At 35.1% G+C, this 13215-nt stretch overlaps 1 protein-coding gene across 2 annotated transcripts in view; it reads right to left on the bottom strand.

Moving 5' to 3' along the window:
* Nucleotides 1-11826, bottom strand: part of LOC128992472 (monocarboxylate transporter 13) — a 41081-nt gene extending 29255 nt beyond the window's left edge. The window contains exons 1-2 of one of the 2 annotated variants that reach the window (XM_054416059.1): nucleotides 11711-11812; nucleotides 370-425 (exon numbers count right to left, since the gene is read on the bottom strand). In XM_054416059.1, the coding sequence (XP_054272034.1) occupies nucleotides 370-408 (39 nt within the window). In that variant the 5' untranslated portion in view covers nucleotides 409-425; nucleotides 11711-11812. Of the gene's footprint in view, nucleotides 1-369; nucleotides 426-11710 lie in introns of both variants that reach the window. The other variant, XM_054416060.1, reaches the window with a different exon arrangement.
* Between the last annotated feature and the right edge of the window lie 1389 nt (nucleotides 11827-13215).

Below are 13215 nucleotides of genomic sequence, written 5' to 3'. Positions count from 1 at the left end.
GCAGGAAACCGGTTGGTGTATATTTGCGTAAAAGTCATGTCAATAAAACTTTAAAATTTTTATAAAAATTTATCAATGTATATCACAAGGACCGTGTATCCTAATCGAACCTCGTAGTTTTTTTAATATTATCTGTGTTGATTTGCCATTAATTTGGTGAAAAAATAGCCATGCGTAAATTATTGTCCGTGAATAAAAGACAAAAACATAGCCTAAACCGTTCTCAAATAAAATCTATATTTTTAATACGCTACATGAAACTTTGTGAACAATAAGGCTTTTTTGTTTTAAGATTTACCTCCACATATTATATCCCAAAATGTTCGTTTGTGAAAACTGGCTTTAGATTTTCGAGATATTATAGTCTACCTTTTTAAGGGTGTGGAGTGTCCTCAAAGTTCCTTCCATAAGGATAACATTGTGATCTGAAACAGGTGTCAATACATTTGACTTCCATTAAAAAATTAATCCCAGCTGTTTTGTTTGGTTTTGACATGTAAAAGTTTGCATGTTTTTAAAAATACTTAGAAAGCCGACAAAGGAATTTTGCCTATAATATAGGACACGGCGGGTCTTAAAGTCTAAGAGTCTCTCTAAAGTCTTACATTTTATTTTCGTTTAAACATGCCAAGGATAAAGACATATTGCCAGTCGGACATGGCGAGACACGGCAAGCAATGCAAAAAGGAGTACAGACGAGGAGTTGGAACAGTTAGTGGCAACGTGCACTACTTACAAAATTGCACTGACAAATACAAGAATTAAGCAGCATTCACTTGGCGAGATGGCATTAAAACGTCAGAAATGTGGTGCACTACATTTTAAATAAGAACAAATGGGACGAGGCGAAGGATTTTCATCCTGCTGCCAGAAAGGAAAAGTGAATCTACCACCATACCGAGAAAGCCATTATATCCATTATGTTTGTTTGTATAACTTTTGTTTGTATAGTTGCATATTTGATTTTATATCTATTTGTATTGTCTCATTATATTAGTAGCATGTAACTTGATGATTGGAACTTATTATTGTCTCATGAATTTGTTGAGTCTGCATTTAATGTATTTATTAAGAGCATTTTCATAATCTTTCGGCATCATTGTACTTGCATGTTAACGGATTATTAAGCTGCAAAATCTTTATTGTAAATAGATTATAGTTGTAATTTTGTTATTAATTGATTGTATATTATTGTTTGTTATTTATTTAAAATCTAGCTGTGATTGTTATCATTACTTACATTGTAAAAAATGGTGGAACCGTTGATAATGATAATAAATAAATAAATACATCCAGAGCATACTTAATGGAGCAAATCACGGGAGCAGAAACTACAAAAGAGAAAATCAGATCGTAAGATTCACAAACAGAAACTGACAAACAGTTTGTTGACTGTGAAAGTTCCATCCATACTTTTGTAAACTGTGCATTTATCTTTAATTAGGCTATTTAGAACATGTTTTTAAATGTGCTTCATTTTTCTGTCGATGATTAGTATTAATTCTAAATACATTTCATTCAAAATATCCTAATTTATCATTCGTGCGAATTCGCATTGGTTCACCTAGTCCTTGTTAAAATATTTCATACAACAAACACAAGTTTTTTTATGGTTAGCAACATCAGTCGTGTTAAATTCACCACACCTTAGATCAAAGTTTTATATGCTTACTTGAAAATAACGTGAATACCAATATTTAAATACTGTACAACTTTCCGTAGGATCACCTTAGTCTGACGTATTTCACCCCGGCATCAGCATACCCATGCATTTAAACTGATCGGTGGAGTTAGATCTTACATAGTGAAAGAGAAAGCTACGCTGATAGATTTACAACAGTTACATTGTATGTATTATTGTTAAGTTCTTACAATAATTTATTAAGCACTGACAATAATGTTCAACACAGCTATAAAGTCAGCTGTTGGAGAACGCGTATTGCAACCATCGATCTCTATTATGACTTGCAACCTAAACAATGTTATAGACAAGATATTACTCTGGATAGGTTTTAGATTGGAAAATAGTCTAATGTAGGATTAAGCCTTCATTTTGTGTAGAATCGCGAAATGTCCAGCTACAAAACAACGTAACAGGTTACGAGAAGTGTACATTTTTTTAACAAACATGTGACGTAAGAAGGTCCTACTGTCAAATCTCTGTTCTCCTTGACAGTTTTTGTATCAAGGCCAACTTTGTGATGGCAATGAAATCCAAACGTTTATTTGCACGCGAGAAATAGTAGTGAATTTTGTACTTTCTAAGTCCAAACGTTAAAACCAACTGAGCTACTAAAATTTTCTATGCATTTTTAACGTTCAACAGAACATTCGAAGTGACTTTTCTTACAACGACTTGTGGGTAACATGAACTACGAACATAATAACAGTCCTCAAAACGTGTGCGAATCGCATTGATGTCATAAATCCAAACATATAGATCCTGGCTCCTGGGAGACCTAATTGTGAAACCATGCTTCATGCACTAGGACTTTGCAAAAAGAGACTGTTTGTAGTGGAAATGCAGGACTTGATTTGACATGAAACTAAGCACATTATTGACGGGCCCGCCTCGCTAGATCAGCTGATTTATTTGTGTTCTACGATGACTGAAGACAGACACAGACAAGTTCCAGACTGGAGGCTCCATTCGTGTGTCATACAGCATGCTCCACGAGGAAACGTTCTCCAGTTTATTTATAGTCCTCTGGAACTTGGCGCAACACCCGTCTTTGATGTCTTTGTATCGTCTCGTACTCTTCAGTGTATCTTGTCTTAGCCTTTTTTTCTATTCGTGCCCCCTTTTTATGTGACGGGACAAAACGTTAGTCGATATCTGAGTGGTAAGGTGTCCGCCTAAAAAACAGAAGTTACAGGCGTTTCGGGTCTTTTTCAGAAGGCAGCCACTATTTAAAGTGTGGATAACCTACAGTTTATGTTAGGTTAGATTAGATAAGCTTTACTCGCACGTTTTTTTTTTACCGAACAGAAATAATCACAAACTTTAAAAAATCGCCAAATAACCTAACCTAAACTGTGGCTTTTCCACAGTTTATATAGTTACCTTACTTAGGAATTAGCATTAATGTTAGCTAATACTTCAACTAGATAAAACCAGTATAGATGATTAAGCATAATTAATTTGGAACACCTGGATGCAATATATGAACAAATCCACGAAGTTGAAGGTTATAGACTTGTGTTTTAGGTTAGACAACCTCATCGAATGGTGTAGACAATCAAACATCTAGAGAACAGCCATGGTTACACATTTGCGTCGAAATCTTCAGTGGCAATAATTACATTACAATTGTACACTGTTCAATAATGTAATAATAATTGAGATTTGATTTTAACTTTCCAAATATTAGATAAAATTGTAATCACATACTAAATATTTAATGTGTAAAATTAAAAAATCAACTTATTATATTAAAAACGAGTTTAAAATATCCTGAAAGGGAACTATCGCGTTGTTTAGTTGACAAATTAATACTCACGGAACGACGACAAAATAGCCGATTAATTGGTGGTATCAACATCCAGATTTCACAACCTCCCTGTATAACCGCTGTATAACCGGTGATGGCAAACCGCATTTTACCTGCTTTGACTGGGATTCACTAGCCAATTTACAGATCAATTACACAAACAACTTGAGCCCAAATAATGGGAGCTACAAAAGCCCACGTAAAAATGAGCAAGCTAACAAAAATATATGTTTTAAACCCAGTTTCCACAGTATGAATTATTTTGTACGCTAAACCCGAACACATATCAGGTTTATAAAATACCCACCGGTTTCGCGCATTGCATCGTGGAAAAACAAACGTCAGAAATAACGTAAAATTTTGAAAACACTCAGGAAACTCTAGTGACAACTAATAACGGAATAGGCTATTTTTACAGAAGTACTTTTTAAGTTTTGCCTATATATAAATTTTCTAGGTCGGATTTTGGATTGTTGAACTTGTTGTGCTGGAGGTTAACTTGTCCCAAACGATATCTTAAAAAATTGTGATTTCATATACCTGAAGTCAAGTAGTCAAGTCAACGTTTTATACCTGAAAATGTTTATTGTCACGAAACAAGAATAAAATATGAAATAATCACTCGAAGAGTCAGACCAGAACATCCAGATTTGAAGGCTCACCCCAAAGAAACAAGGCTTTTAACCGCACTAGGCCTACTGAGCCAAATCGGAACATTTTTTAAACTTAAGCATCTTTTATGTCACACAAAAAATATTAAAGGAGATATTTAAAATAGTAGCACAATCGTGTCGTGGAGCTGCTCATTCCTATTCCAACAAACGAAAGACTACTATCTATATATTAATTTGGAACTGTTTTTCTTTGTGACAGCTATTTTGAGAGAACGGCTGGGCGTAGAAACTCGGTAGAGGTGTCTAAAGAAAGGTCCTGGTCTGTAGATGAGCCATCAAAAGAGAAACATGGAGAATTCCCTCGGGGCTCTGCCCCAGTGGCCTTTAAATTCCCATCCCATGTTATTCTTATGGAGGAAAACGAGGTTTTTGTCACAGCTAATTTGAGAGAACGGCTGGGCGTAGAAACTTGGTAGGGGTGTCTAAAGAAAGGTATTGGTCTGTAGGTGAGCCCTCAAAAGAGAAACGATGTAAATTTCCTTGGGGCTCTGCCCCAGAGGCCTTTAAAGTTCACTCTGCAATTTTGTTTACATTTCGACCATATGGATAATTTTACACTACTTTTAATGAACCAGCTGTTAATATTAAAATTGTATTCAAAGGTTAACTGAAACTGTCAAAATTAAATGTTTACATTATTATTTATGATTTTAAATGGATTCTCCACTGCATGGCAAGTTTTTTATAGTTTCAACAAAATTATGAATTTATGAGTAGGTCTCTGAAAATTTCTTCTGCTTTTTCTTTATATTCAGGTTTTACTATCAATACACTTTTCTTGGGTTCTGGGTAATACCCCCATTTTGACCCTTCAACACGTAAAGCGTTAAACCATTCTCTATTTCACCGAAACATGCAGAATCATCAGCGTACCAGTTTTGCTTCCAATTTAGGCTTTTTAGTTTTTTTACCAAAGGTAATATGCCAATTGCATACATTAGCATGCCTAAAGGGTCTCCCTGAGTGGTTCCTTCTTGACTAAGGATGATTTTATTGCTTCCTCTAAACATAATGGTTGCATAGCCTTGGTATGTATTGAATAGGAAACGAGCGCAACGAGGCCAAAGCACCCTAGCATTCCACAGAGTTAAAGGCCTGCTCAAGGCGTTGAACGCATTTGAAGCATCTACAAGTAAAATACAATTTTGGTTCTTTTCATTGAATAGGTCCGTCATAGCATGTATAGCACCTCCTATTCCAGCTTTCGTTCCGGCGCAGAGTTGGTCAGATCCACATATCTCTTGAACATCGTCACCTGTTACAAAAGCCATGGTTTTTGCACATAGTCTCTGCAAAACTTCTCCAACTCCTATTGGGCGGATACCAGGGTATTTGTTCAGTGCTAATCCTTAAAAAAGGAGGATTGATCAAACATGGGCATGATCAACATCGAGACCACTGTGCTGCGATAGCAAATATGGCCTGGAAAGGGGTTGAAGTCGAGCCTATTATGAGAGAAGCTGACCCTGCAAACAATGTGCCTGCTTTAAAAGCTGATTTTAAAGTTAATGGTATTTGGGAGGCTGAGAGAGTAGCGTTTTTTGATAATCGCATTGTTAATGCTGACGCTCCCTCTTACGCCAACCAAGAATGGGGAACAATATCTCGAAACCATGCCGTTCAGAAACACAATAAATATGACAAAGCAGCCGAAGACATCAGAGGAAGCTTCACACCATTAATATGTTCCACGGAAGGAGTCCCCCACAAAGAATATGAAGCGTTTCAGAGGAGAACAAGCGAAGCCCTGGCTGTAAAATGGAGAAAACCATACTCCCAAATTATCGGATGGTTGAGGATCCAAAGCCAGCTTTCCATCATTCGAGCAGTTTCGCTAAGGCTACGGGGAACTAGACGAAAAATTCGAAGCATTCAATTTGAAGATGGTGCTGCAATTCCCCCATTGCTCTATTGAGCTTTCATTTTATTTTTTTAAACATTTATATTTGATTGAAAATCATAGTCATATGTTGAATTGTTTGAAATCTATATAAATAAAATTAGAGTTTTGTCTGTACATTGCTCAGAATCATACATTTTTAGGTTATTTTTACGTTTTATACATTAAAGAAGCCGAAACAAGTCTCATCTAAATTTCTGTCTGTCTGTCTGTCTGTCTGACACACTCAAGATGGCATTTTACGCAATCTTCTCCAGGAAAACGAGAGTACCTATCAAGACCCAAGTCATTTTAATGTATTCACTGGATTGGCGAGAGTGTCTTTAGCCATTAAAATATGGTCTCACTACTTTGTAATTAAAATTACGACCGTTCAAAAATGCAGTTTTGTGCGATTTTTGTCAAGTTTTCTTCCAATTTGTATCACATAATCATCTATGAAACAACGAACAGCTGTTCGGATCAAGATTATTTTTTCTAGCTGTCACTGAAATGTTTACAAATGTTGTTTACAAACACCACAACCATTTCCGATCACGTTTTGAAGGCAAATCCCATCCAAGTGAGATTAAAAACGTTTTTATTACATAAAGGATTTAATTAATCGCAAGTGGAATAATATAGTGTAACCGTAAATTAAATAACTAGGCATCATCCAGGTCAGGAACCAGAAATATGTGTATAAAATTGTTTTGGAGTTTTGATAACCAGAAAGAAGACATTGAATCAAGATTGAATCAGTGTTGTATACGGCTGGGAAACTTAAATTTACTAATGACCGTCGCCAATAGCTTAGAAACAATGTTCCACTCATTGACGGTTCTTCAATGGCGGTTGTGTAAAGTGTAAAGCAAAAAATTACAACTGCAGTGGGTGATTGTAACAGAGGTTTACGGATGATGCTGAACTCGATTTTCCAATGTGTCACTTTCTGTTCCTACCATTGACTATATAAAGTCAATAGTTCCTACTCACCGTGTGATGCAATCGCTGGACCATACAGCCAATAGGCCCATAGCCCTTCTCTTGGGTACGTGTGGTACGTATGCTTACCCAATTATTTATAACAACCCTTTCGGCAACGATCCTTGATACCGGTACTTTTCCATAGAATACACGGCCTACCTAGGTACTTAAGAAATAAAATTATAAACGTCCAAAAACCCAACGTTGTGTGATTTTTGTCACATTTCCTTATAATGTTAATATATATACCAGCAACCATTGTTTAGAGAATACGCAATCTATTAAATAACAGAAAGTTATGTTGTATAAGGTTTTTTTTCAAACTGACACCGATAAGTTTACATTAAGAGTTGTGTAAAAGTAAAGCAATTAATGGGAAATAACTTTGATTGCCGATAACTTTTTACGAGAAAATCCAAAACCAAGAGATCAATAACCTTGATTAACGCATATAATTGGTCGGCTGTACTACAGTTCTTAACTGTAAACGTTGGTTTTTGGTACGGTACTGGTTCTTTTCCTTTTAACCTTTAGTAGCAGCAAGAATCATTTTTACGTACCAACACATCACAGTAATTTACAAATTAGTTATCGTCGGTGTTGCACCTTATTTATTACAGGCGTAGGCCTATTCAATTTAATTGATGTCTTAACTGTATAATTTTTGCTTTTTCTGTCTGGATTCCAAAATGTTATGCTAAGAAAACTATAACGCATTTTAGTAAAACATTTATTCAGCAAACCATCATGAATTGTTCAAACACTTTGAACGTTGTTTATGTATCAATAGTTCGTGGCCTATTTTGGTAATTTTTATTACAAATTACCAATCTAAATCGTCTATAGTAGGCCTACTGTACTTCATTTCATATAGCAAACCGATTCAGATAGCATTTCAACAGAATTTCGAGTCATCTCCGGTCCAAGCAAATACCTATAAATTGTTATGATCAAATTTTATGGCATTAACAAAGAATTCAAGTACTAATTTTATATGTACCTTTTTATGCTTAAAGCGTAGCAGATTCACTAATTAAGTTCGGTATTTTTGTGTGTATGTATGATGGTAACGCATTAATGTCCTTGTTTCTCAATGTTTCACGGAAAGGACAAGAGCGCCTTGATAATGAAAATGTCAACCCGAATAAAGTGTTAAATTAAGAGGTTGAGGTAGTACCTTAAATACTTTTAACCATTATATTATAGTCCTTTAAATTCTGAACAAAATTGTACAAATCCCATTTCCGTATATTTACTCTCACCGCTTACACATGATAAAGGTTGTTGACAAACTTATGGGAGAAAGTATGTGTCAGAATGCTGATACCGTTTATTTAGTCATTGGATATAACATATGGACCAACAAGATCCGGGTGACATTTAATTGCGAAGCATTAGTTTTGGCTTGAAACTGTCAGATACTGTATTTGCGAAGGAATAGTTTTGTCAGCATATCTGAAAGTATGCAAACCAACTGCTGTGCTTTATATAAGAAGGTTTTAACTGACTATGATAAGATCCCCGTGCGTAGAACGGGCACACAGCTAGTGTATAAATAAAGTTTTATTGTTTTTATCCTGTAAAAATCTATGCTTTATTGCTCTTAGAAAATTTTAAATTATGAAATAAGTGTGACTTATCAATTTCAAAGGAACATATAACTATTCCTTATCGGGTTAGCTTATACATATTGTAAGGTTGGCACTTGCCTTTTTTCCTACTTTCAATCACCATTTATTTTTAAATTCAAGAAAGAACACACCTGAGATTCAATTATTGGTATAACAGTTTTTGATAATCGGGTTAAAAATTGTGTCATAGATGAGTACGTTGAGGATGAGAGCTGTGTTCAAGTTTTGGAATAGACTAACTACGGAGTCTATGGTTTTGGTAAAGTAGGTGAACTAATGTCAATTCAGGTATTTAAAAAAATGTGTACACAGTTTTTACTTTGATGTACACATGTAGCATGTGTGATGTTGTGTTGAACAACGCATCTAAACCTCACTACATACAAAACATTCGGAAACACAACAGTGTCATCACATCTCATCGCATTTGCATAATTTGTTACAAATGCTGGACTAGGTTATGGATTTGGTTCCGCAAATGTTCAAGATTTGTGATAAAATTTCCTACAATTATGGTTCATTCCAATCCACGAAATACATGCACAGCTTTATGTGATCTATATGGCCAAGGCAAAACTACCCCATAAGTTAATGAATTATCAAGTAAGAACAGGATGATTACATACATGGGTCGATGTGGCAAGAGAAGGATTTAAAATTGCTGAGATCGAAGTAAGAATGTTAGTGCTTTCTGGAGAATCAGATATTTTTATCAAAAAAAAGATGAAGATTTACATCTTATAAGATAAATCCGGATACAATCTGAATGATTTTCCTAAAGCAGATGGAATTAGTGGTTAGTAATAAATATTGACTCTTTCCGTAACATGATAGACTAATTATATGAACTCATTCTCCCATATAGTGAAAGTGGCTTTGGTATGAAACAAACTCATGAACAAACAATTATAAGACTCCTAAAAAACCTTTTGGGCAACCTAAAGCCGATAAAAAGAAAGGTAGGAAATATTGTGTTAAACGAATTCATCAATTACGTTTTTTAGGGAACACAATCGTCATAGGCCTACTTATTATTGCTTATCCTCCCTTCATATAACTAAGATTTTAATGACTTCACTCTATCCAACGCAGTTAGCTGAATTTACATAAAACCTCAAGATTAGCCGTCGATTTCGACGGGGTTCCACTAGTAGTCCATAAATTGAATGTATACTTCAGTATCCAAAAAATGATATCGACTTCCTTCCCAGCTGATAAGTTTCTAGAAGAACATCATTTTTGATCACGCTGGCTGGACTTTGTAAACATATTCTTCTTTATTTACACTGTATTTTATATACATCATCTTAGAGTATTGCAACTTTTCCGATTTTGGAAAGCTCGATGTACCATTATCATCGCCATCCTCTGTTCCTCAGCGATGTCTGATCTAACTACTGTTTTATAACTTTTATAACAACTACTGTTTATAACGGCCCGTGGATTTAACAAACAGTTAAGTTTGTGTTGTTTGATTGTTGTTCAATAAATATCCATAAATAATTGTGTTAAAAATAAGTGTTGAAATAGCCAAGTCATCGAGATAAAAATCGTTAGTTTTAATAAACAATAAATCACAATTCTACAATTTGTACTTTAATATTTGCTTTTATATTTTTATTATTACCACATAAACCGGATAGAACTAACCATTAAATTGTCTTTAGATTATTCATATGATACATCAATAAGGGACTTTTAAGAATAATACATCTACGATAGAAGTCTACTTGCAGTACCAAACGACGATGCAACAACTTCCACTTTTTATTGAGTGTTTACTTTAATCATAGAGTAGTTATCGTACCTAACGTCAACGTTTAGTCAATAGTTATAGTTAAACACATACTAATTGAATGGAAATTATGCATTACATCTGATTCAATATCTAACACCAATGTTTGAGTTCACATAAAACCTCTAACTCCCAGTCTAAATACTATCTGTATTAATAGTCAAAGATAGGTACTATTGTAGGTAGAGTATGTTTATAGTAAAATTGTTACTCCTTACCATTTTCTATCTTTTATGTATTTCATTAACTAGTCATTAATAGTAAAAGAGACAAAATTAGTACCTATGTTACATAAGCAATTCATCGACAATAACAAATTATTCTTTTTTATTCGTTTTACGTGTAAATTCGTTTGATGTGTGACATAAGGAAGCTTAAAATCTAGAAACCATTGTTCATATACAGAAGCTATAACCATGGAAACTCTTACGATTGTACAAGCAAGCGACCCGGACCCTCACAATGAGAGACTGTGCGAGTGTTCGGGGAGAAAAAACAGGAATCTGCCCAAAATGAACTGGAGCAAAAAAGGGTCTGGACGTGAATTATTACAACTGGAATTCCTTAGATCCCTTTCCTCCAAAATGGGTCTATTTTGTAAATGGACTGTGAGCGAATTAAAACCTTTTCAATAGGAAGTTAGAGGTATTCTTATAATATGCTGCACCAAGTATCTTGGGAGGGTAACCAAAATGAGCTTATGTGTTAGTTATTTTGATAAAGAGTTGTAATATATTGATATATATTTTTTAAGTTCGGTATTTTACAATAGTCAAATGCAAATGCATTTTGATGCGTGGTTGAATGTTGGAAATGCATTGATTCAATAGCGGCTTTGTATTGAACAGCACATTTAATTGATTTAAATGTAAACATGAGTACAGTAATTAATACAGTGAGTGATAAAAAGTGAAAATTATTGAAACAAACTGCAACACAATAATCAACAAAAACAGATTCGTAGACTAATACACATTTGTTAGTTGCAAACTAAAAATATACATGAAATGATATTTGGCATTTAGCGTCATTAAAGGTTGTTATCACAACAAAAACAAGCATAAAGTTCAACGTAACCACAGTAATACGTAATACAAACAAACAAAAAACAGGCAACAAAAACTAAACAACGTGGAACTCGCGTGCGTTCCTTGTTCCACGTGGAAGCTAAAAATACGCTGGTAAAAATAAAACGTAAAATATTTTGTCCGACAATCGGAGGGAACTAGAAACACGTTTTACTAATTACTTACAGTAACTATCTTAGGGTTCGATATCCGAAGATCGAAGATCACTCAGAAGGCAGTGGATGGCCACAAGACACCGCTAACGCGATCTACGACCCACGGCCACTGACTGAGTGTTCCCGCCAAGGTGTGATATTGGCGGGAGGTTCGAGAAGCAACCGCTTGGAGGCAGCACACTAGTGATAACAGTGTTGTGTAGACACAGACACATAAACATAAATAACATCGGCGGGGCGGCTGTTGTGATCGGGACATTCTTCAGATCGTGATCGTGGTAGAACCACTGACTTTTGGTTACTGTACCAAAGTAGACATCACACCTATATGGACCCACATTAGCAATTATTTAAAAAAAAGAACTCATGCTAGTTCAATGAGCTAATCAAAGAGTGTACTACAGTTTAAAATTATGTACTAGGTTGGCTACAATACGTCTGAGCGGCGAGCGGCGGTAAGCGGCACCGCTCATGGTTCCAAGTCAAAACCGATTATCGCGAAAACGCCGCTCGCCGCTCAGGTGAGTAATGCTTCAGTTTTTTTGGAGTTAAGGTTTTTTTTTAAAGGCAAACAATTGTCAGATAGCAACAATAGTTGCAATACGTCTTGCAGGTAAGCATATAGTTCACAATTTTCGACTAAACTGACTCATAAAGCCGGGGAAATTTGATGAGCGTTATAAATGTGCCGCTTGTATCTTACAGCCACCACCGCCGCTTAAAGTGCCGCTCGCCGCTTGCCACTCACCGCTCATATCTGTTGCATATAATAACTATTGGACTATGTTTATTATATTTAGTACTCTTTGACTTCCTTATGAGAATTCAAATGTTTTTGTTTTACATATGGTTTTCTGTTGTTCATTAATTATTCTGTAAATAAGTTTGACCAATTTAGTACATCATAAAAGTTTCTTCCAGTAAAGTATTCTTTTCATTTCATTCTATTTAACTTGTAACAATAGTATTTTATAACAGGTTATGGGCCCAGACAACCTTATATTGTGTGTTACAGGTTTTAAATAGAATAATTTATTGCTTGAGATAAAATCTTTAGTATGGAGTTCGTTATGCAGAAAATGGAATTGCTGCATGGAAAGGACAACTGGGATGATTGGAAATATCTCATGCAAATTAGGCTTAAAGGAATCCCAGATGCATACGAAGCCATTTCTGGTAAAATGGAATTGCCAGAGAAACCTAAAGATGAAACACAAGCTGCAGAAATGAAAGAATACAAAATGAAGATGGATAAGTATAACAAAACACAGTCAGAAGTAATGTTTATGTTAGCATCTTCATTAAGTAAGGAAGTAAGAGCTCAGGTAAGAAACCTAGAAAAACCAGATGAGGTTTGGAAGGAGCTGCATAATCTATTTGCGGAAATAGAGGAAAATAAAGCCTATGATATATGCTCTCTGTTCTTCACTTACAAATGGGATCAACACTTGGATATGGCTGGGAACCTATCTGCAATCAAGTCGTTATGGGTAAAGCTTCAAGAAGAAATTAAGA

The sequence above is a fragment of the Macrosteles quadrilineatus genome, unplaced genomic scaffold (genome assembly GCF_028750875.1).
Source record: "Macrosteles quadrilineatus isolate MER2022 unplaced genomic scaffold, UCM_ALF_1.0 Scaffold_4__1_contigs__length_99947679, whole genome shotgun sequence".
NCBI classification, from domain to species: domain Eukaryota; kingdom Metazoa; phylum Arthropoda; class Insecta; order Hemiptera; family Cicadellidae; genus Macrosteles; species Macrosteles quadrilineatus.
Note: the sequence above shows the minus strand (reverse complement) of the source record. Positions and strands in the feature narration are given on the sequence as shown.